The sequence below is a fragment of the Leopardus geoffroyi genome, chromosome E1 (genome assembly GCF_018350155.1).
Source record: "Leopardus geoffroyi isolate Oge1 chromosome E1, O.geoffroyi_Oge1_pat1.0, whole genome shotgun sequence".
Taxonomy (NCBI): Eukaryota; Metazoa; Chordata; class Mammalia; order Carnivora; family Felidae; genus Leopardus; species Leopardus geoffroyi.
Window position 1 is genome coordinate 23,525,667 of NC_059330.1, and position 25,271 is coordinate 23,550,937.

At 38.5% G+C, this 25,271-nt stretch overlaps 1 protein-coding gene and 1 long non-coding RNA gene across 3 annotated transcripts; one reads left to right on the forward strand and one right to left on the reverse strand.

Annotated features, from left to right (window-relative positions):
* The first annotated feature begins 295 nt into the window (after window positions 1-295).
* On the forward strand, window positions 296-24,308 carry DDX52 (DExD-box helicase 52). 2 transcript variants are annotated; one of them, XM_045490593.1, is made up of 15 exons: window positions 296-444; window positions 1,494-1,689; window positions 6,328-6,455; window positions 7,396-7,581; window positions 9,373-9,516; window positions 10,157-10,268; window positions 11,120-11,192; window positions 11,672-11,875; window positions 13,761-13,851; window positions 16,328-16,450; window positions 16,584-16,734; window positions 16,926-17,001; window positions 18,279-18,350; window positions 18,928-19,020; window positions 21,779-24,308. In XM_045490593.1, the coding sequence occupies exons 1-15, from the start codon at window positions 358-360 to the stop codon at window positions 21,834-21,836; spliced, it is 1,794 nt and encodes a 597-aa protein (XP_045346549.1). In that variant the 5' UTR covers window positions 296-357; the 3' UTR covers window positions 21,837-24,308. The 2 variants fall into 2 exon arrangements, with proteins under 2 accessions (XP_045346549.1, XP_045346550.1); XM_045490594.1 differs by having other exon boundaries at window positions 338-444; window positions 1,528-1,689.
* On the reverse strand, window positions 13,546-25,172 carry LOC123604472. The gene is made up of 2 exons (XR_006715340.1): window positions 24,874-25,172; window positions 13,546-14,164 (listed from the first exon to the last, which is right to left on the reverse strand). It is a non-coding gene; the product is annotated as an uncharacterized LOC123604472 (long non-coding RNA).
* Between the last annotated feature and the right edge of the window lie 99 nt (window positions 25,173-25,271).

A 25,271-nucleotide genomic window follows, 5' to 3' on the forward strand; every position in this document is an offset into this window, starting at 1 on the left:
GGGCAGAGAGAGAGGGAGACACAGAATCGGAAACAAGGCTCCAGGCTCTGAGCGGTCAGCACAGAGCCCGATGCGGGGCTCGAACTCACGGACCGCGAGATCGTGACCTGGCTGAAGTCGGACGCCCAACCGACTGCGCCACCCAGGCGCCCCGATAAATAATTTTTTTAATCAACAAAGACAGGATATACAATCCAGCCTCTCAGAATCGCCAGGCTCCGCCCCCTCCTCCCCGCCCCCCCCCCCCCCCCCCCCCCCCCCCCCCGCAACCACTTCCGCCCATGGCTCGAGCCCCAGACTTTCTAGGAGAAGTTCTCTGCGCAGGCGCCCTGCGGTCGCGGAGCTGTCTGGGTAAAAATGGATGCTCACGATCTCTTTCGCCGGCTTGGCGTGGGGGCCAAATTCGACGTGAGACGTTTCTCGGCGGACGCAGCGCGATTCCAGGTACTGTGCGCAGAGCAACAAGTCTGAGTAACAGAGAAGGCGCAGGAGCCCGAAAATGATCTGGCTACTGGTAGAGCCGGCACGCGGAGGCCGTGGCCTGGTCGTGAGGCATTTCCCTTCTTTTTGCGTTGGGTTCGAGCGCAGACCTATCCGGTCAAATCCTGCTTTCCGAGTGAATTCTTACTCCTCTTATAGTCTTAGGTGGGCCTGGCACGGAAACCCTTGCCCCCTCACCGGTTTCTAGTTTATTCAAAGCACAATTAGAATCCTTTCAAAAGTAGCGATTTCTCCAAAACTGGTGGAAAGGGATTTCAAAAACAGAATTAACCCAAAATGAAGAGAACAGTTTCTTTCACTGTAGTCTACCCAGGTTGGCTTGCCGTGCGCATAGCTTTAGTGGGCATGGGTCTTTTTATTCCCACACCCTCATGGCGTGTAAAGTTACCTATGAGAAGAGTGATTTAGAAATGGGGAATCTTACATAGAGAAGTGGCGGGTGAATGATAAGCCAGGAGAAGTTAGTTGGGGCCCGATTATGGAAAATCTTAAGTATCAACCTTGTCATTGGGCGACACGTGTGTTTCACCTTTCTCTGGCAGTATGGTGTTAGTTAAGAGTCTGAACTCGAGACAGATTTTTGGCGTCCAAATACTTTTGAGACCTTGGTCAAGTTGTTTGACCTCCAAATGCCGAGAATTTTTTCATTGGTAATATCGCTGTTTACCTCTTACCGTTGTTGAAGGCTGAGGTAATTTAATATATACAAACATGCTTAGAAATCTGCCTGACAGCATATAGATGTTATGCTGATAAGCATATATGTGTTAACTGCTATTATGATTGTTATTACTGTTAAAAGGTCAGGAAAGTTGTCATCTTGTGTTCTATTTGCCCAAAACACACTTGTCAGTTCAACAAACACCTTTCACCCTTGGTGAAAGGGTAAAAAAAGATGGTGAGTTATTATACCCACATCCTTACTTGCCAATACTGCTTGGGTGAAAGCAATGTCAGTCGGTAGATTGCTTTTTAAATTTTTTGGGTTTTAGGTAGGAAAAAGGAAATATGACTTTGATTCTTCAGAGGTGCTGCAGGGACTGGACTTCTTTGGAAACAAGAAGTCTGTCCCAGGTGAGTTTGGAGCATCAAGAACTCATCAGGAGCTTCAAGATGAAGAGAAAAAAGAAAGCCTAACTGAAAGGAAGAGGGAGCAGAACAAAAAAAAGAGGAAGATGATGACTTCAGGTTAGTTCTTGGTTTCTTTTTTTCCTTCTTTATTATTTTTTTTCAGTTACAAAAATATTAATACAGGCTTAAGGTCAGACAATATACTGTCATTCCATTAGTTAATGGCATTCAGGTTGTTTCCAGGTATTTCCCATTACATGTATTGTTACAATAAAGATATTTGTGGAGGGCCTTAGATATTTGTGGTTCAATTGGTTGAGCCTCCGACTCTTGATTTCGGGCTGAGATCATAATCCCAGGGTCGTGGGATTGAGCTCCAAGTTGGACTCCGCACTGAGTGTGGAGCCTGCTTAAGATTCTTTCTCTCTCTGCCCCTTTCCCCCTGCTCACTCACACTCTCTTTCTCTCTCCAAAAAAAAAAAAAAATACTTGTACATATATCCTTTTGTCCTGTTATTTCTTTTTTTTTTAAAGTAAAAATTTAAATAAATGTTTATTTACTTATTTTTGAGGGTGGGGAGGGGCAGAGAGAGAGGGAGAGAGAATCCCAAGCAGGCTCCACACTGTCAGCTGTCAGTGCAGAGCCTGACTTGGGGCTTGAATTAACGAACCTAGAGATCATGACCTGAGCCAAAATCAAGAGTCCTCAAAGGACTGAGCTACCCAGGTGCTCCATAGGTCCTGTTATTTCTGTAATTAGCATCCCAAAAGTGGAATCACTGGCTGAAAGAGTATGCTCACTTCTTTCTCTAAACATATACTGAAAAATGACTTCCCACACCCTTGTCAATGCTGGATACTACTGGTCTTAAATTCTTTGTCAATCTAATGAATGAACCTTTTTTTGTTTATATTTTCTTGATAACTGGTGAGGTTGAGCATTTTTTTATGCTTTAGTGGATATTTACATTTCAACATTTGTGAACCATCTGTTCTTACTCTTTGCCTATTTTTCATAGGTTTGGGGTTTTTTTTTCTGTACTGTATCTTCTTCATTATAGCTGTTAAGTTTCCTAGCTATTTACCTTTTTCAATAAAATCCTTATACATGGTTTTTAAAAGTTATACAGTGGTTAGAAGTAAATCTTCTTCTCATTCTTCTCACTATTTTTAGTCCCCTATTTCTCCAGAGGCAACCACTATTAATCATTTTCTTATGTATTTTTGTAAAGATATATATTCATTATAATTATACTTCCTTTTATTACCTGAATAATAGCATACTGTATATGTTATTCTATTCTGAACACTTCCTCCTCCTACACTTTGTTAAAACAACAACAACATATTTTGGAGATTGTTTGCAACCAGTAGGAATTGCACTGCCTTTCTCATTTTAACAAAATAGTATCCCATTGTACATTCCATAATCAGTTTAACAAATTCCTTTGTGATGGACATTTGTTTCCTCACTTTTGCTATTATCGTGTTGGCAATAAATGCCATTCCACTTATCTTTGTGTGTATGTGGGGGTTATATCTGATAAATTCTTAGAAAAGAAATTTCAGGGGCACCTGGGTGGCTCAGTTGGTTAAGCGTTTGACTCTTGATTTCGACTCAGGTCATGATCTCGTGTTCCTGAGATGGAGCCCCACGTTGGGCTGTTGGGCTCTGTGCTGAGTGTAGAGCCTGCTTGGAATTCTCTCCCCCAGCCCCTCCCCTGCTTGTATGCACTGGCGATCTCTTTCTCTTTCTCTCTGTGTGTCTCTCTCTCAAACTCAAAATAAATAAACATTAAAAGAAAAAGAAATGGAATTTCAAATAGATTAACAAATTTGTTAATCTATTGTTAATTTCAAATAGATTAACAAATTTGTTAGTAGATTAACAAATAGATTTAAATTTAGGTATTTTGGAATTGTCCACCAGAAACATTGTATCAACAGGAAGTCCACCGCTGTGTTCATTGAATCATAGTATAGGGTATGCCATTACACATTGTAGGGATGTTATTACATAATTGACTTGACAAGTCCTTGTATAAGGACATTTACTTTGTTTCCACAGTTTTGCTGTTACAGTGTTACAATAAAAGTCATTTTACTTCCCTGGCTGCAAAGCCTTCCACCAACATTAGTTAAAAGGAAAAAAAAAAATGACCAGCCACAAATTTGGGAAAAGGATTCAAATGTTAAGCAACCAGAAATATAACTTAGCACATATGTGGCATAGTACAGAGTGGTGTGGCACACCATGTTTTTGTTTTTGTTTTTGTTTGAGAAAGAGAGAAAGCACATGCACACATGTGTGGAAGAGGGACAGAGGTAGAGAGTCTCAATCCTACTACCTTAAGATCATGACCTGAGCCAAAATCAAGAGTCAGACGCTCAACTGACTGAGGCACCTGGGTGCCCCATGGCATATCATGCTTTGATTGTTCAACTAAATATTTTCTCCCTAAAATGATAATGTAGAATCAATGTAAAACAAACTCAGTTAAAATTCCAGTAGGCTTTTTGGGTAGAAATTGACAAAGGAATTAAAAAAAAAAAAAGTTAGACATACACCTACCATATGATGCACGTATTTCACTCCAAGAATTTACCTAAGAGAAAGGAAAGCCTATGTCCTCACGAACACTTCTACACGCATGTTCATAGCAGCTTTATTTTCAGTAGCTAAAAACAGGAAATGACCCAAATGTCCTTCAATAGGTGAAGGATAAACAATTTGTATATCCATACAATGGAATGCTACGTATAAGTAAAAAAGTTAACTATTGATACATGCTCAACATGGATGAATCTCAAAATAACTATTCTGAGTGAAAGAAGCCAGACTAAATTGAGCATATACTACATGATTCCATTTATATAAAATTCCAGAAAAAGCAAATTATCTCTAGTGAGAAAGCAGATATGTGGTTGCTTAGGGATAGAGCAGTGCATTAAAAGGGGCCACAAGGAAATTTGGGGTGGTGATGGGTATAGCTTGAATGGGGTGATGATTTAACAGGTGTATACATATGTCAAAATTCCTCAAATTTATAGTCTTTTTTTAATGTAATTTATCTATTTTTGAGAGAGAGAATGAGAGTGCAAGAGGGCTAGGGGCAGTGAGAGAGGGAGAGAAAATCCCAAGCAGGCTCTGCACTGTCAGCACAGAGCCCAACACGGGGCCCAAACCCATGAACCGTGAGATCATGATCTGAGCAGAAATCAAGAGTCGGACATTCAACCGACTAAGCTACCCAGGTGCCTCTCAAATTTATACTTCAAATAAATGCAATTTATTGTATGTCAATTGTGCCTCAGTGAAGTGAAAAAATTTTAAAAGAAATATCAGAAGTGGTCTTGCTTGTTGTTCTTCTTAGAATTTTTAAGGTTATTCTTACATATTTATTTTGCCATGTGAACTTTATTTTTTTTTACGTTTATTTTTGAGAGGCAGAGAGAGCTCAAGCTGGGGAGGGGCAGAGAGAGCAAGTGGACACAGAATCCGAAGCAGACTCCAGGCTCTGAGCTGTCAGCACAGAGCCTGACACAGGGCTCGAACTCATGAATCATGAGATCATGACCTGAGCAGAAGTCAGACACTCAAACTGACTGAGCCACCCAGGTGTCTGCCACATGAATTTTAAAGTCAGCTAGTCTGGTTTCCAAAACAATCCTGTCATGACTTTTCATTAAACTAATTTTAGTTATAGTGAGAATTGCTATCTTTATATTACAGTAGTCCTTACTATGCTGTGTTCATTGCTATTATAAGTGAAATATTTTCTTTCATAGTATTTATTTTCTAACTGGTTACATACAGAAAAACTGGTTGTCTCATTGAAATCTCTCTTAAATTTTTTTAAATGTTTTTATTTATTTGGAGACAGAGCAAGAGGGGGAGGGTCAGAGAGGGGGGCGGGGAGAGAATCCCAAGCAGGCTCCAAGTTGTCATTGCAGAGCCCCATGTGGGGCTCAGTCTCAGGGACCATGAGATCATGACTTGGGCTGATATCAAAAGTTAGACACTTAGGGGCGCCTGGGTGGCGCAGTCGGTTAAGCGTCCGACTTCAGCCAGGTCACGATCTCGCGGTCCGTGAGTTTGAGCCCCGCGTCAGGCTCTGGGCGGATGGCTCAGAGCCTGGAGCCTGTTTCCGATTCTGTGTCTCCCTCTCTCTCTGCCCCTCCCCCGTTCATGCTCTGTCTCTCTCTGTCCCAAAAATAAATAAACGTTGAAAAAAAAAATTAAAAAAAAAAAAGTTAGACACTTAACTGACTGAGCCACAGAGGCACCCCTGGAATCTGTTATTTAAGTATTTTCAATTTGATCTCTTGTTGTTTTCAAGTATACAGTCATCTACATATTACACAGCTGAAATAACTTCAGAGCTCTGATTTTACCAACAGAGAACTTGCCTCTCCGTTTCCAATTTTTATACCTCTTATTACTTTCTTTTCTCTAGTTGTATTAGCTAGTGTTTTACTTTTGTTTAGTGTGAAGCTATGGACTGTTTGCTACACTGAAGAATGTTGCACTTAAGGGGCGCCTAGGTGGCTCAGTTGGTTAAGCATCTGACTTCGACTCAGGTCATGATATCACAGCTCAGAGCCTGGAGCCTGCTTTGGATCCTCTGTCTCCCTCTCTCTCTCTGCCCTTCCCTGCTCATGTTCACTCTCTCTCTCTCTCAAAAATAAATAAACATTAAGGAAAGAAAAGGATGTTGCATTTAAAATCTTTTAATTTTTTGATATATATTTTAGAAATTACTTCTCAAGAAGAAGGTTCTATACAGTGGATATCATCTGTGGAAGCAAAAATTGAAGATAAAAAAATTAAAAGAGAAAATAAACTAACTTCAGGGAAGTTGGAGAATCTCAGAAAAGAAAAGGTTAGAAAAATGTCTTAGCCCCAGTTGATCTTCTGACATAGTGAATTTTCCCTTGTCCTTGGAGTGTTCTGTTGGTAAAAGTGAATACAGTATGTGTGTATACACACATACACACTATTCTTATATAGTATACTATATTTATATACTACATACTATGTAATTTCTTGACCTGTTCAAATTTCAAGATTGATAATGTATTTGGAATGAATCTTTTTAAATTTCATATCCCCTTTGATAAACAAAATTTTCCCCCTTTCTAATCTTTGTTAAGCTGGTTTAGAAAGATTTCCTCTGACAGGGATTTGAGAGTTAGAAATCTTAAGAAACCTATTTTATACCTTGGGACTAGGGGGAGTAGAATTCAGAAAAAACAACAAATATATCATTGTCATGTCTATTGCATGCCTGCCATGTTACAGATGGAGAATATTGTTCAGCTCACTTCAGGAACCCAGAATCCAGAATTTGGCTGTCTATCAGAGAATGGAAAATAAACCAAATCAACACTCTAGATTCTGTTTTTGGTCCTCAGTTTTAATAAGTAGAGTTTAGAGTAAATCATCAAAAAGCATTGGCACTTGTGTGGTTAAGTGGCATATAAAGAAAAATACTAGATGGATCCAATTTCTGCCTTCTAGAAGCTTATATAAAATTACAAGTTAATAATTATCATGGTAGCATATTAATATGAATAACACATTACTCATGGTATTGACACATTAATATGAAGAAAGTGGATGGATGGGTTTTATTGTTATGATGGTCTTCTGTCTATGAAAGAGCATGAAATATATCTAGTATCTGTATGTTTTATTGCTTGGAATTTCACCAAAAAGTTTCATGCTACTAAAGCTTATCCTGGAAACTGTTACTGTTGCTTTATAACATCTTATAAAGTATATGACCATAGTTATGGTGACCCCTTTCTTTCACTTTTCAGATAAACTTCTTCCGGAATAAACACAAAATTCATGTCCAAGGAACTGATCTTCCTGACCCAATTGCTACATTTCAGCAACTTGACCAGGAATATAAAATCAATTCTCGACTACTTCAGAACATTCTAGATGCAGGCTTCCAGATGCCTACACCAATCCAAATGCAAGCCATTCCAGTTATGCTGCATGTGAGTATGAAGGTCTATGATGCTTCTAACATTCCTTCCTCTGTGTATTAGCTCATTCTCTTCCATATTTGAAGTTTTCCTTTCTACCTTATCTCCCCCTGTTGAAATCCTCCCTTTACTTTTAAGGTCCATCTCAAATGTCTGTGCCACCATATCACTATAATTCGATGTGATCTTTTTCTTTTACCAACCCTGTTTCCTCTACCACCAGTTCTCCAAGGTATTCAGTGTGTTCTTTTTCTTACCACATTTATCTTACATTTTACTCTATGTTTATACTAATTATGTTTACCTTTTGCATTTTTCTAGAGTGTAAACCCTCTGAGGATAAGGACTGTTCTGTTTATTCATCCCTGATTAATTTATAATTCCCAGGAACTATTTCTGAAATATAGAATTCTTGTACAGCCTGACTTTTTTTTTCCCAATACTTTTTGCTATTGAAGTATACTTTATATAATAAAATGCATACATTGTAAGTTCACAGTTCAGTGAATTCCAACAAGGCATACCCTATGTAACTGTCACCCCAGTGGGGATGTGTAACATTTCTGTTGCTCTAGAAAATTCTGTGCCCTTTCCATTCAGCCCTCACTCCTGCCCAGAGGTAACCACGGTTCTAGTTTCTATTGCATGTATATTAGTTTTGCCTCTTCTAGAATGTCATATAAGTGGTATCATCCATTATTTATTTTTATTTTATCTCTGGTTTCTTTCACTCTGCATAGATTGTTTTTGAGATTTATCCATGTTGCATTGATCAGTAATTTGTGAGTAGAATTCTGTTGTTTGAAAATACCACAATTTGTTTATCTACTGGTTGATAGAGGTATGGATTAATTTAAGAGTTTTGGAAATGAAATTTTTCTGAGGTTTCTTTTTGTACTAACGAGAGCTGACTTTTCCCCCCCATGTAGTCAAGATGGCCTTTGGTTCTGGTAGCCAAAAGATATGTGTTACCTTTTCATCCATACTTGTCCTTTCTGTTTTCTTTGGGAACTGAAGTGAGAATACTTTTGAATGATGTTGACTCACATTATAGTAAATTTGCTTCTAATTTTCATTTAAGATTATTTCTGTTGCAACTTAAAGCTTTAAAATCATAGTGACTTTTTGAAGACTGTCACATAAATTACTGTCACTCAGGATATTGCCAGTTTTTATTTATTACCTTCAGCCATTCTGTTATTTATTAAAACCTTCGCTATGGAGGGGCGTCTGGGTGGCTCAGTTGGTTAAGTGTCCGGCTCTTAATTTTCAGGTCCGGTCATGATTTCATGGTTCATGAGATCAAGCCATGAGTTGAGCTCTGTGCTGACGGCATGGAGCCTGCTTAGGATTCTCTCTCTGCCTCTCCCCCCATACTCACTCGCTAACTTGCTCTCTCTTAAAATAAATAAATAAACTTAAAAAAAAAAAAAATCTTCCCTAGGGATTGAGCAATACTGATATTGGGGGGAAAAGTTGGTTTTAGAATTTTGCTTTGATAAGAGTTTAGTGCAAAAGAAAAATTGAAGTAATGGAAATACTTGAGGTTTTGAATTATCTTTGGATTTTAGTTATCCATATTCTTTACCCAGTTCAAATGGAATTTGGTGGCAATGCTCAGAAACTCCACTGGGGCACTGGTGGATGATGTTAGAAAAGCAAATGTGGGAAAAGTTAGATTAGCAGTGGGAATATGAATGACTGCATTCATTATGATTATTTTATTATTTCTGTGGCTGGTTGCATTACTTAACCATGCTCTGAAAAGTTTATGTACTTATATGTAATATGCCTTGTTTTTAGGGTCGAGAACTTCTGGCTTCTGCTCCTACTGGATCTGGAAAGACTTTGGCTTTTAGCATTCCCATTTTGATGCAACTAAAACAACCCACAAATAAAGGCTTCAGAGCCCTGATTATATCACCAACACGAGAACTTGCCAACCAGGTATGACTTGTAGCTTTGAAAGAGGTTGGGTTTGGTGTTTGCTTCAGTCATTTCTTTTATGAGGGTAATAAAAAGATCTCAAAAAGAGTAAGGTCCTTGTTTTTTGGCATGGGCAAGTATTCTGTACAGGCACTCTATTCTGTATCTTACTGTTTTATGATGTTCTAAAACAACGATTTTAACATTAATGATTCTTTGGTAAATGCTCTAAGACCTTTTAAGCTTAGGCTATGGTAATATATAGTTCCTCTCTAAAATGTATTTTTCTCACCTAGATGAATGAAACCTCATCTCAGGTTTTGAGAGGAAAAAAAAAAAAACATACAGTGACCTGTTCTACCCTTCCAATGTGCTTAATAGAAAATACATGCCAAGCATGAAATAGTTTTATAATAGCACTATGTTCTAAAAACAGTACATAGCAGATTAGAAAATGCCGAGATTCCAGGTTAATGTACATGTTATTATGGGTTTAATTTCCCACATTGAGTATAGGGTTTACTTAAATAAATAAAACTTTAAGATAAATAAATAACTTATTCATGGGTTGGTAATAGATTTATTTTAATAATGTAAACAAGACAATACATCTCATTTTAAGTATCTTAGCAGCTAATGTTTTTATCATTTTCCATTTTAGATTCACCGAGAGTTAGTAAAAATCTCTGAGGGAACAGGATTCAGGATACACATGATACACAAAGCAGCAGTGGCAGCCAAGAAATTTGGACCTAAATCATCTAAGAAGTTTGGTAAGGGATTCGTGTTTGAGCTGTAGAGCATGCAAGGGACTTGCAAATTACAGATATTCTGTCACCTAAGAGCTCTTAAAAATGTAGGCATGCACACAATCAGTTTGGTTTTTAGAGAAGCTAAAAGAGATCTCCCTGTTCCCACTCAGTAGTTATATAAATATATACCAGTGATTCTCAAACAGAGGCAATTTTGCCCCCACCCACCTTCCACCCCAGGGACATTTGGCAATATCTGGAGACACTTTAAGTTGTCAGAACTGGGGTGCTACTAACCTGAGGTAGGTAGAGGCCAGGGATGCTGTTAAATATCTTGCAATGCACAAGACTGTCCCCTACAACAAAACATTATCTGGACCATAATGTCAGTAGTGCTAAGGCTGAGAAACCCTGCCTTGTACTATTGATTTTTAATCTGCCATGGAAACACTCTGCAGGTAAGAATGGCTCACATCCCTACCCTTGTATCAGTCAGAAAACCAGCTTTTACCTGTCTCTCATCTTGAGCTTCTACGTAAAATTTCATTTAAAGAAAGGATTTTTCTGAAAAACAAAATGAAGTATTTGAAAATAACACTGTTGGATTATAGTGTTCTTGCTTCTTAGAAGTTGAGTAGGCAGATCAAATATAAAAGGAGAGTAAGCATAATTTGTGCTATGATGGATTAAAAAAATATATATGTTAGCTTACAAATAAGAAAGAACTTGTGTTGGTGTAGTAAGATAGCGAGTATAACCTCCCCCTCCTCTCCCCTCTTCAGGTTATTCACTGAAATTCAGGAGACTTAATTCCCTAGTTTGAGGGAGATGAATCTTGCTTTTACAATCTGTACTATTTGTTTCTCCTATAGATATTCTTGTGACTACTCCAAATCGACTAATCTACTTATTAAAGCAGGATCCTCCAGGAATAGATTTAACAAGGTACAGATAACATTTTAATCTCTCTTATGTGTATTTTCCCTTGGTTGATTATATTTTGTCCTTGATTGCTTGTATTATTGCCTTTTGGAGCTTGCAATCTACCAACTTCTAGTCAGTGTTTGTGCTGAGAACAATGGTTTTTATTAAACACAGGAAAATAACTGTCTGGTCTAGAAGAAAGTTACAGATTCTGATAAGCAGTTAGTACAGAATTCCCTTAGATGTTTTCATAGCTTTCAGCAGTGGTGATGGAGTTTATAAGGTCTATGTGAAGCTCTGTTGTTGCTATTGGGACCTCCTTTCTCTGAGGCTAACAGAATAGAACACTACTTTATGTTTATCTTGTTTTTACCTTTTTCTGGTATGATATGTGGATCTGAGAAGGAGCATAATGGTTTGACTTCTTGTGTCCCCACAATTTAGTGAAGCGTCTTAGATCTTCCAGTTCAATACCCACAAATTGTGTTGTTATTTCTTAGTGTTGAGTGGCTGGTGGTAGATGAATCAGACAAACTGTTTGAAGATGGCAAAACTGGGTTCAGAGACCAGCTGGCTTCCATTTTCCTGGCCTGCACATCCCATAAGGTCAGAAGAGCTATGTTCAGTGCGACTTTTGCATATGATGTGGAGCAGTGGTGCAAACTCAACCTGGACAATGTCATCACTGTATCCATTGGAGCAAGGTAATTGTCCTTCTGTGTTATCCACTGATTTTTGTTTTTTGTTTTTGTTTTTTTTTTCAACGTTTATTTATTTTTGGGACAGAGAGAGACAGAGCATGAACGGGGGAGGGGCAGAGAGAGAGGGAGACACAGAATCGGAAACAGGCTCCAGGCTCTGAGCCATCCGCCCAGAGCCCGACGCGGGGCTCGAACTCACGGACCGCGAGATCGTGACCTGGCTGAAGTCGGACGCTTAACCGACTGCGCCACCCAGGCGCCCCTGATTTTTGGTTTTTTAATACAAGTCCTTTCTTTTTTAGATTCAAGGAGATAGGTTGTTTGGCCTTAGATTAATAACAGGGAAAGTTTTACTGAATTCTTTAAAGTCAAGATTGATTAAGCATTTTCTATTTTAGAATAATCCAAGGGGAGATTCTCAAGTTGTCATGTTAGTATTTCTATCATTCAGTTGATTTTTCCCATCCACAAAGCATGACCTGAGTTCTGTAGCCACCCAGGGGATTTAGTTTCTTGGATGGCTTAATTAAGTAGGATGACAGAGGAGAAAGCTGATATTACCAAGCCCCTTGATTTATAATTCCTTTAAAAAAATACTTGGGGGAGCATTTTATGCTAAGTGAATGTGCACTAGTAGAAAAAAGTTGTAGGAAATTATAGCCACTTGATAGAATATTGTGCAACCTAAGAAATGATAAGTATGAAAATTATTATGAAAAAATTCTTTATAATACCATATTAAGTAAAAAAAAAAAAAAAAAAAAAAAAGCCAAATGGGACAATAAAAAATACCCTGCCTACTTTAAACTTAAAACTTCTGTTATATAAAAAGAAAGTAGGGGCACCTGGGTGGCTCTGTCAGTTGAACGTCTGGCTCTTGGTTTTAGCTCAGGTCATGATCTCGCAGTTTGTAGTTCAAGCCCAGCATTGGGCTGTGCAGTGACTGCCCAGAGCCTGCTTGGGATTCTTGGTCTCCCTCTCTCTTTGCCCCTCCCCCACTCTTGCACAAAATAACTCTTTCTCTCTCAAAATAAGTAAACTTGAGGAAAAAAAAGAAAGCAGAACAAATTCAGCATAAATATAAAGGCAGACAACAGAAGGGAAAAAACATTTATGACATAGTGTAATGTACTACAGCATCCTACAATGTTTATAAAGCCTTAAGATACCTCCCCCCAACTGTCTACTAAAAAACTCTTGCTAATCGTTAAGAAAAAAAGCTCAGACAAGTAATAACGACCTTAAAATTATTCTAATTATTTGATCCAGTAATTTTATTTTTAGAATTTTTTTGTAATTAAATACATGAAAATTTATGACCAGACTACAAAAAAAAAATGTCAAAATTTATTCTAAAATGGTAGAATTATGGACAATTGGTTGTTTATTTTTGAGTGAGAGAGAGAGACAGAGTGCAAGCAGGGGGAGGGGCAGAGAGAGAGAGGGAGACACAGAATCTGAAGCAGGTTCCAGGCTCTGAGCTGTCAGCACAGAGCCCAACGCGGGGCTCAAACTCACGAATCATGATATCATGACCTGAGCCAAAGTTGGACGCTTAACTGACTGAGCCACCCAGGTGCCCCCAAATTTTCTTTAGATAACATTTATAGTTAGAATAAAACAATTTAAAAATAACTTTGGGGCACCTGGATGGCTCAGTTGGAAGATTGTGCGACTCTTGATCTCGGGGTTGTGAGTTCAAGTCCCCCCTTGGGTATAGGGTTTATTTTGTCTTCAGATTAAGGTATAAATAATTAAATGCTTATATTGACAATGGAAAGGTTGATTCTTTGGGGGTTATATGTAAGTTTTTTCATTTATTTAGAATTCAGGCTGTGGGGAAACAAAAATTGGTTCTTGCAATCTTCAAGGTATGTTTTCCTTTCAGGAATTCTGCAGTAGAGACTGTAGAACAAGAGCTTCTCTTTGTTGGGTCTGAGACTGGGAAGCTTCTGGCCATGAGAGAACTTGTTAAAAAGGTATATTTGGATTATCTTCTTGAATTTGGATGAAACTCATCAAGTCTTAGATGACTGGTGGGAGGCTGAGCACTATTCCTATATCATATTAGTAATCCAGTGGTAAATTTGTAAGCACATTAGGTCAACTGTTGTCCCAAGGCTGGGAGGCTCACCACTTAGAATATGCTAAGTTTTCTGTTCCAGGTCAGGGTGGGCTAGGAAAAGACCTACCTCCTGCCCTGAAAGCCTCTCTTTTCCACATCTTCCACATCTGTATTGGCTCCCTTCATCTCCTGCCATCCTTCTGCTGGTTTCTCATAGAACTGGAGCACTGTAGAACGAGTAGGACACTGAGTACAGTTTTCTGTTTTTATCCCTTCAGTAAGTATTGAGTAGAAGCCATAGTTAAAAAGTTAACTATGAGGGGTCAGGGCAGGGAATAATAAAACAAATAGAAATCCTAAGCCCTGCCCTTAGAATTTGTTCTTTTTTAGGGGATAAAAGAAATATACTTGTGTAAGATCGTTTGCGATAAAGTGTCATAAAAGGGTTTTTCTTAAAAAAAATTTTTTTTCCTAACGTTTATTTATTATTGAGAGGCAGAGAGAGACAGAGCATGAGCATGGGGGCGCAGAGAGAGGAGGAGACACAGAATCTGAAACAGGCTTCAGGCTCTGAGCCGTCACCACAGAGCCCGATGTGGGGCTTAAACTCACAAACTGCGAGATCCTGACTTGAGCCAAAGTCGGACGCTTAACCGACTGTGCCACCCAGGCGCCCCATAAAAGCGTTTTTCTTAAGCTTCTTCCTGGGGCCAAGAGGGAGAGTTGAATTGGTTGGGGATAGCCTTATGGAGGAAATGCTACTACCGTGGACCTTGAAGGATCTGTGAGATAAAAGGGTGGGGGAAGTTAGTGGTTGGAGGAGTAGCTAGAGCAAATCTAAGCAGTGCACGTGAACACAGTGGGTTTGGGAGACTCATGAAGAGGTCACCTGTCTAAGGCAAAGAGTTTAAGGTGAGAATTAAAGATCAAGTTGGACAGGAAAGTAGGGTCACCTTAAGAGAAACCACCAGACATTTTAAGGAAATGAATTTTAAGGAAAATTACTTAAACAGTGACTAAAAGTAAGGAAACCAATTAGTACGTTGTTAAATTAGGCTGCTTAGAGATGAGGAGGAAATAAATGAGGGAAATGAGGGTGACAGCCTCAGTGGTGGAAAATTAAGAGTAGTTGGAGGATGAAAGGGAAAGGTGTTTGCAAGTACCTAGTGACTATAGAAGGGGTGAAGAGCTTCAACTTTGGAGCCAGACTACCTGGACTGGAATTCTCGCTTTAGGCAAATTAGCCTCATGCCTTTGTCATGTATAAAATGGAAATAATAATATTTCCCTCAGGGAATAGTTTTAGTATTAATGAGTTAATATAAATATAGCGCTTACAATAGTGCTTGGCACATGATGCTTGTGCATTAGTTTCATCAATATTCTTAAAGATATCATTTGGCTCTAGGAAGTTTAAGGTTTTCCACATGGATACTCAACCTAGAGATTATACATCAGGGATCTCTAGCCATGTCTGGTCCTTAGGAAGTCTGTAAACCTCTGATGATATGTCAGATTTTGTGTGAATGCATGGTTGCCTATTAGAAAGCTTCATAGCCTCGGTAGATTCCAAAAGGGGAGTTTGTGAACCAAAGTAAAAAGGTTAAGCCCTGGGGCGCCTGGGTGGCTTGGTCGGTTAAGCATCCGACTTCGGCTCAGGTCATGATCTCACGGTCCGTGAGTTCGAGCCCCGCATCAGGCCCTGTGCTGACAGCTCAGAGCCTGGAGCCTGTTTCAGATTCTGTGTCTCCCTCTCTCTCTGCCCCTCCCCTGTTCATGCTCTGTCTCTCTCTGTCTCAAAAATAAATAAACGTTAAAAAAAAAAAAATTTTTTTAAATTTAAAAAAAAAAGGTTAAGCCCTAATACAGCAGTTGAAAATATAGAAACCTGGTTTGAAAGAGACATGGGGTTTGATGATAGAAATGTAAACATCTGGTTAGAGCTGGTAGTTGATAACAGATTCTGTCTAACATAATAAGATAGCGGTTATATTGAGAGACCGGAGAACCAAAGACTAAGCTTTGGAGGAATACCCACAATTAGGATAAACAATGAATTAAAAAGAGAGTTAATACATTTTAGCAGAATTTAAAAATCTCTGAGGCACAGAAGCCAAGAGATGATTGTTTTAAGGAGTGGGCATCTATCATTGTAAAAGAGTAAAGGGGATTAATTAGATATTATTGGAATTGGCAAGATGAAATAAGAGTTCAAGCTGAGAATGGATGGTGAAGAAGATGGAAGCAGGTGTAGACCACTGATCTGAGAAATTGGCAATAAAAAGTGCATTAAATTGAATTTGGTGCTTTTATGAACTAAAATCATATGAAATACTGTGATTTTATTCTTGATTATGGGTTATATGTGCTGATTTTTGCCTTTCTTTTAGGGTTTCAACCCACCCGTTCTTGTTTTTGTTCAGTCCATTGAAAGGGCTAAAGAACTATTTCATGAGCTCATATATGAAGGTATAAATGTGGATGTTATTCATGCTGAGAGAACACAGCAACAGGTAAAGCCAAATGTGTACTTTGAAAATGATAAAGAACAACTAAATTTTAAAATATTGGCATGAAATTTATGAAGTACTTGTTTTCTGTTCCCAGAGTGGTACTAAAACATATAACACATGTTTTATTAAACAGAGAGATAACACAGTCCACAGCTTCAGAGCTGGAAAAATCTGGGTTCTTATTTGTACAGCCTTGCTAGCCAGAGGGATTGATTTTAAAGGTGTGAACTTGGTGATCAACTATGACTTTCCAACCAGCTCAGTGGAATATATCCACAGGATCGGTGAGTTGTGTCTCCTGTCCCCACCCCTGCCACCACCGTTGGGCACCACTCATTTTAATGCCTCCTGTTCTCTTCTAATGTGCTTATTTTTTTAGTGCTCATTTTAGTGAAAGCCAGGGCCTTATATGTAAATCTTGAAGTTCCCTTTCCCCAGAAAAGTGTTTTTATGGTCTGATTTTTTTTTTCCTTAGGTCGAACTGGAAGAGCAGGGCATAAAGGAAAAGCTGTTACATTTTTCACTGAGGATGATAAGCCATTATTAAGAAGGTAAATTAGGAAAAATAACTTAGTATTAAGATGGCAAGATCACTTCATAAGTATATGCACACACAATTAACAGATAATTACAAGATGGTCAGGTCCCAAATTCTGTTATGGTGTTAGTCAACCAGATTTTAGCCATGACCAAGGGAAAAATGATCAAAGGGCCTTGATTTTGCCTATCCGTTATTAGATTTTGGAAGTACTCATAATGGAATGTTCGTTGTTAAATTTCAGACTCAGGATTCTCCCAATAGCCATTGGTTAATATTACTTACAATTTAATAGTGAGGTTTTTGGTTTAGTGAATAAAGTTAACCCCTGAGTCTTGTCATCCCAGTCAAAATTATCCCTTAACCATGGTGCACCCTTCCCTTTAATCTTAGGGGCATATGGAATTTTATGTTTAGTCCTAGGAAAAACTATTTTAGTAACATATTCCAGTATTATTCAGTTGCAGCCCCTTGAAGCCTGGGTAACATATGATATACTTTTAGAACTTGGGTCTTAATTTAGCCCATCATCATAGATTTTAAAATAAAAGCAGAGTTTCTTACATTTTAGCTGCCTACAGTGAATTTAGACTCACGATAATTGATAGCACTTCACATTTCTAAGAAATGAGTTATGGCCAAAGGCAGTTTGTACTTTGATCTGTTCAATTTGTGCCTTCTGAACCTTGGCTCTGGCAGCCTTGGATTCACTTTGAGCAGACTTTTCACAAGTTCATGTGTAGAGTAGTATATTCCAACAGCCTAGATTGATCTACAGTCTCCTCAGTAACTCCAAGCATGTGAATATGATGACCTCCATATCAACATAACCATGCCTCTCAGTTTTCCATCTGGGAAATGGGGATAATGATAGTATTTCATTAGTAAAGGGTTGTTGTGTATGTTGAATAAGTTATTATGTATGTGAAAAGCCTAAGATAATGCCAAGTGCATAGGTAAGCACTAGTATCTAATAAATTGAAGCTTGTGCCTTCTTTAGTTCATGCCTCATCCAGGATCGGGTTTAGTAGCTTTTTAGGGCTTGATAAATGTTGAGGAGAAATAGCTGCTAGATAAAATTCCTCATCGTCACATGGATTTCAGTCCAGCAGATAGTTCTAATTCAGTGTGATTACATCTGGTGGTAATTTACAGCAGAACACTATACTACATTAGTTTTTTTTGTGTAGTTTTAGTTCCTCTTGAGTTGCACAGAGGGTTTAATGCATAAACATCACTTTAATGCTTTATGGGTTTATACAGATTTATGCTTATGGGTTCCTTTTTCAGTGTTGCCAATGTTATACAGCAGGCCGGATGTCCTGTACCAGAATACATAAAAGGTTTCCAAAAACTACCAAGGTACAGTCTTGAATTTACCTAGATCTTCTCCCTCTCTTTCTCTCTCTCTGTATGCATTCTTGCATTCACACTCTTACAATTACAGTTCTAGCAATACTACTACTTTTAGAAATTTTAAAATAAAAGTTAATTCCTTTTTAATATCTGTGAATGTTATATCTTCTTCCCTTGTCAGTTTTTTCATTCTTGAAATATTAAGTATTCAGATTTTTAAAAAATTATTCAATGTAAGTGACAAAATATGCTTAGAATTGATTTTAGTTCATAGCACTAATAGAAAACAGTTGCTCAAAATCAAACTGTAATGCTTGTTGGCACAGGCTATAAGTGTGACACAGGACATATTTTAATCATAATCAGTGGCTTTTTAAGAAATTGAATTTATCATCCATTTGGGTTACCTCTCTAAATGCTGTTAGGTAATTTGGCATTTTAAAGTGGATACAGTGTCATCATAAACCTGTAAGTAGATTAAAAAGTGAATTTTTATGATCAAGAATCAAAACCAGTTTTAGCTTTAGCTATTTTTGATTAAGTTCCACTGAATTTAATTCTTTCCTCTCTTTGTAACTTTCAGCAAACAAAAGAAAAAGATGATTAAGAAGCCATTGGAAAGGGAGAGCATTAGTACAACTCCAAAATATTTCTTAGAAAAAGCTAAGAATAAACAGTAAGTATATGATGAGAAAAGTTGCTGTTCGACTCTGTCATATAGTAGGCGCTATTTTTCCTTAGGATAAATTTTTTGAGGTAGAATTGATAGGTTCAGTCTGTTATATAGAATGTGATAAAAGTAATACATCTTAGGTTGCCTGTGATTTGGGAACTTGGATGATTCAATCTTGGAATTTTTCTGTATTTGTATATTAATAATCAGGTTTTTTCTATCTTTGAAAGTAAGATTTCAGTTCACTTTGAATTAGGATTGCACTGCCCACCACCTCCACATAGCATACACCAGGACATTTTGCTGAGGCAGTTAGGGCTATTGACTCACATTGATGGAGTCGTCCCTGAAGCTCCCTATTCAGGCAGGATTTCAGTATGATCTTAGGCTTATGCTGAAGCACACTGTAACACCTCTAAAAAGTATGCTTTGGGTAAATTTGTAGTGGTTTAGCTGAGTTTTATGAGGATGTTAAAGCATTGATTTTTTTTGGCACACACAAGACTACCTTTTGATAGGGGTAGTCAAAACCATGCTAATCAATGCTACTCTTTACACTATTGAAGGAAAATGACACTTCAAATTCTACTGGTACCAGTTAATATATAATATATATAAAATGTAGGCATTTACCAAGTACCTTTTCTCCTGCCAGGTGCTTGCGTAAATGAATGATTATAAAATGAGGCTCCTTTCCTAGAGTTAGGGAAAGGAGATTAGTATACATGAAAAAAATTAGAGAATAATTAAAAAAAAAATTTTTTTTTTAACGTTTATTTATTTTTGAGACAGAGAGAGACAGAGCATGAATGGGGGAGGGTCACAGAGAGAGGGAGACACAGAATCTGAAACAGGCTACAGGCTCTGAGCTGTCGGCACAGAGCCCAACGCGGGGCTCGAACCCACGGACCGTGAGATCATGACCTGAGCCGAAGTCAGACGCTTAACCGACCGAGCCACCCAGGCGCCCCTAGAGAATAATTTTTAAATAAAAGTTTAGAGATGAGAAATATTTTGAATTGGTGTCATTACAAAAAGCTTCAAGGAGGTAGAACTGTCTTTAAGGACAGGTAACATTTAGGCCATATAAAAGAGACAGGCATGAAAACTGGCATTGCACTTTCCTTCTAAGTCTTACTTGACATTTTGTATTGACTATGAGAAAGTGACGTTTGGTTCAAGTATATAGAGTGAACACAGTGTCCCAAAGTTTTAGTGAAGTTTTAAGCTTTAATAACTTGGTAAAAATAAATGCTACAAACTTACAAAAGTGTCATTTGAAAACTTAAAACATTTTGTTTGTACTTATTTTTGTTAATTCTTAATACGTTTTTAAATTTTTTTGTGACAGCAGTTCTGGGTAACACTTAAACCAGTGGATTGGTAGAAACAGTCACCCTGCTTGGCCACCTTGGTCACCTAACCTGTCTTGTTAGACGTTTTCTTGTGGTGGGCTGTATCATAACTGTTGTGTATGCATCAGAACCTTATTCTTTGAGTGATCTTAAAGCAAGAATTAGAAATGTAATCTCTTCAGGCACTGAGCAGCAGCTGATGAAAGTTTTAACAAAAGTCAGAAATCAACTGGAGTATAAGATGCTGGCTATGTTGAATGTTAATAAGAAACTTCAGTATTTTAAAGAATTATACTTTGTTGATTTTTTAAGTTTGTAGCATTTACACTTGAGGTGTTAAAGCTTCAAGCTGTGCTTTGAGACTTTGAGGACACTTGGTATAAATCTCGTCATTGCAGCCCCCCATGTACAATGCTATGGCTGTCTCCATTGTCCTTACATTTAAAAGCCATCCTTCATAGAGCATGTAAACAACACCTGATCTGCCCCTTGCTCACTTTTTTGGTGTTTCTTTAATGACCCTATAGGACCCTAGACCCAACACTAGATGTTCCTTTAATGACCCTACCCACACCTTGCTGATAACTCTGAAGTTCATATCTTCAGGCCCAGCTTTCCATATCAACCTGAATCCTGTTGCCTGGTGGACCTGACTTTAGTCCCTATAAACTCAATCTGGTATAGTGGAGGGAAAAATTGGATTTGGAGTCAGAAGAACTGTCTCTAATACCACCTGTTCTTGGGGTATTAGTGACTTTGGACAAGTCACTTACCCCTATGTCTGATGGAAATAAGTATGTAAATCATTGCCAACTCTGCTACTCAAGGTTGGTTGAGGATTAAATGAGTTAGTATACATCCAGGAGCTTTGCATTACTAAACTATAGTATGAAAACATTGGTTATCTTCTCAAAACTTTTTTCCTTTTTCTTTGTTAAACACCTAATTGATGGGATTCATCAAACTCTAAAATCAGACAGTCAGGGTTCATATTTAACGTTAATTACCAGTGTGTGATAATCAGCAAGTTACTCAACCCCTTTGCCTCATAAAATAAGGGTAATAATTGAATCTTTTTCATAAGTTTGGGAGATTATCTGAGTTAATACATATGAAGCACTTATAGCAGTATCTAGCTCTTAATCAATGTGAACCCTTATTAGGCCACAGTCAGGCTGTCTTTTATACCATGTTGTAGTGTGGTTTCCTGTGATGTTCTGTCTTACTTAGGGGGTTGTGGTTTTCTAAAGGGCAAAAACCACATCTAATGCATCCTTGTGTTCCTAGTGCCTCATGTAGTTGATTATACAGTAGGCTTCAGGAAACGTTTATTAAACTGGCAGAGTTTTAGACAGTACTTATATCTAGAATGTTAGATTCAACTTTCTTTAATTTTCTTGTCACAGGAAAAAGGTCACTGGTCAGAACAGCAAGAAGAAAGCAGCTCTTGAAGACAAAAGTTAAAAACCAACTTTCTAAAAGACTATCAGAAATGGAGTTTAATGATCCCAGCATGAATGTTGTTTTCATGGAATACTTCAAATCCTGTAATTACCTGTAACATTTGAAAGCAACTACAAGAACATGGGACTGATGAAAAATGATCCTAAACTATCAATGCATCATGTCAAATTTCAATCTTTAGGTGACTTTTAACTGATTACACAATGGAAATAACATTCATTGACATTTCTGCGGTTTGAATCCAGAGAGATACTTCTTATAGAAGAACAAAAGCTTATGCTAAAATTAACACCCAAATGTGGTGAACTCTTAAGGATTTTTCCCTTCAAATATGAAGGAAGGTGTGATGTATGCTGTGGAGAGTCATCTGGAACCAGATTTAAAAGTAAAGCCTTGAGGGGCGCCTGGGTGGCTCAGTCAGTTAAGCGTCCGACTTCGGCTCAGGTCATGATCTCACGGTCCGTGAGTTCGAGCCCCACGTCGGGCTCTGTGCTGACAGCTCAGAGCCTGGAGCCTGCTTCAGATTCTGTGTCTCCCTCTCTCTCTGACCTTCCCCCGTTCATGCTCTGTCTCTCTCTCTCAAAAATAAATAAACATTAAAAAAAAAAAAAGTAAAGCCTTGAGACTGAATGCCCCTTTCTACCACCACCACCCATTCCACCCTCACTTTTTGAGGAGGGGAGGGTGCTGGACAAGAAGCAACACAGGCTGTCTACCAAGATTCAACCATCTACTGCTCTCTTTATTTTACTATTTCTTACTTTGTTGATGGCCTTTTGTGGCATGAGCCACAACAAACAGCCTCTTCTGTGGCTGATTATTCACGTTCCCTAGGATTTTAAATTCTTTGGTCTATTAAATATCCTTCTACCTCATTGGTAAGATAGCTTATACCTTACTTGTCATAGTGTTGCAACTGCGAGATTATGGTCAGCCTCTCCCTTTCTTTCTTCCATTTTCTGTCACTTAATAATGCCCTTTCCTGTCTCTTTCCATTCAAGATTACTTTGCTCGAAAACTGATAAACACTTTATCCTGATAAGGAAGAATGTTCCTGTTACTTGATATACCTGTGGCTGCATTCTCTTACAGCTTGTCTTTCCTGAGGTTTTATGGCCCTGTATCCATTTAGTAAACAGGTCTCTGCCAAAGCTAAAGAATTAAGGTTATATAGTGATGGAGACTATTCACTCTTAGCAGATTTTTCTTAGTTGCTAGTTTTGTACAGCTGGAATAAAAAATCAACTCCATACATGTGAAGTACTTAGAGTGGCATCTGAGAAGATTGCTAGTTATTATCAGTACTACTACAGTACTATAATTTAAATAATCTTAGCTTAGTAGCATTTGAATTACACTTAATAATTTCCTTTATTGTCAGCCTTTTATTCGAAAGTCAGAACAGGTAGATTCCAACTTGAGTATTTTAAATGAGACAAATTGTTCACCTTCAGAGTTTATGTAAATGGAGACCATTTGCTATAAGGTGCAAAAAAATAACTTACAAGCATGTGATTTTTCTCTGTTCTTGCAAACACATCCTTGACACTATATATCCTGGAGGTAGTTGTGATGGTGCCACCTCTTTGCCAGCTGTGTGACTTTGAATAGGTTCTTTAATTTCTCAGAGCTTCTGTTTTTCCATGTATGAAATGGGGGTAATATCAACTATGTCTCAACATTGGAAGGACCCAGCTCTGTGCCTGACATGTTACAAACTCCTGCCAAATATTCCTTAAACAAACATGATATATTTGGTGAGGAATACAAAGCTTAATAACACAGTCTGTGCCCTTAGAGTGTAGCAGTGGCTATAAAGTAAGGGAACAAATAGTGTGGCAAATGTTGTGTTAGACGTAAGGCCAAGGTGCTGAAGCAAGGGAGGATTGGCATCTAACATGTCATGGAAGGCTGACATCCTGTGCTGAGTCTAGCAGATGTAGGAATCCACAGGCAAAGGAGAACAAAGTATCCAGGCAGAAACAAGAGATCACATCTTGATCCTTCACATAGTCCCTTCATTTGACTTTATTTCCTTTTTTTTTTTTTACTATTTTCTTCTGTGTAACTACCCATCCTTAAATAACAGTGGCGACATCAACTTGTATCAACTTGGTTTGTCAATGGATTCATACTGAATTTAGCATATTTATGTCATTTGGAACTATATGCTACACAAATTTCAGTTTCACCTAAAGAGGAGGAATGAAATTAGTTATGAAAAGAGAACAGGTGATAACAAATAGCTGGTCTAGTGAAATGAGCAAGGACTTCTATGTGAAACGTGGGCTTGAATCCTGGTGCTGCTGCTTTGCAGCTCTATGACCTGGACAAATTACAACTTCTTTTAACCTTGGTTTTCTCATCTGTAAAATTCCAATACTAACTCTTAGGGCCACTGAGGATTTGAAAAAATGCAGTAAGGCTCCCCACCAATGATTTGTGCCCAATAAAGGATACTATTATAAATGGTTTCCCTGGGGGTACCTGGGTGGCTTAGTTAAGCATCCGTCTTACATTCAGGTCATGATCTCACAGTTCGTGTGTTCCAGACTGGCATCGGGCTCTCTGCTTAGTGAGCAGATCTCACTTCACATCCTCTGTCTTCCTCCCGCTGACCCTCCCTAGCTCCGCGTGTGCGCGTGCTCTCTCTCAAAAATAAACCTTAAAAAAAAAAAAGGGTTTCCTTGTAAAACACCTGAGGCAAGAGTGAAAGATAGAGCCAGTTATAATTAATCCACTACTTGCTAATAAGCAAACTGCTTTAAGACTTGAAAAAGTTTACATTGGACTTTTGTATTTTACTCACAGTAGTTCGCACAGGGGAAAAAAAAAATAAAAGTAAAAATATGCCCAGGTGGGTTCAGAATAATGATGACCTGCTTTCCAAACACCGTTGTTTTGCCCTGCTTGCAAGTACAGGGAAAACGGGTTTTGGGTGGCTTGGTGGCAGAACCAAACACAAGCACGTTGGAGGTTTATACGTGGGTTGTGTTTATGTGAGTTAGGCTGCTTTACTAAGTTAAAATTTAAATACCTTCATCTTCTGGGGTGGGTACCAAATGGAAGCTGCCGGGTTCTGGGGCAGAGAGATGATCACTCATCAGCGCTGTGAAGCTATCAAAGGAGCGTCCAGGATCCATCTATTCTTTACGGGTAAAAATCATAAAGGAATACCCGCGCACTCATCATTGCAGTTTTCAAAGCAGGATTCGATCTTCTCTTCACTAACCAACAAGGTGCTTTTTCAAACTGAGGAACGACAGTGCTTTACCGCTGGGCCGCCAGCCGGGCCCTGCAGAGAGCCTTGCCAGACAATGAATCAGCTACCCGAGCCGCCCAGACAGCCTCAGAACTAGAAACACACGTGGAGGACCCCGGGGGGCGGCTGAGTCACGGGGCGAGAGCGCGCGGCCACCGCCCCTGCCTCCGCCT

Bases quoted from the DNA above. Each gene is read 5' to 3' on its own strand.
- DDX52 (XM_045490593.1), top strand. From the start codon at position 358: ATGGATGCTCACGATCTCTTTCGCCGGCTTGGCGTGGGGGCCAAATTC. The intron at 445-1,493 runs GTACTGTGCGCA...TTTGGGTTTTAG, and splicing joins CGGACGCAGCGCGATTCCAG to GTAGGAAAAAGGAAATATGA. The intron at 13,852-16,327 runs GTATATTTGGAT...CCTTTCTTTTAG, and splicing joins TGAGAGAACTTGTTAAAAAG to GGTTTCAACCCACCCGTTCT.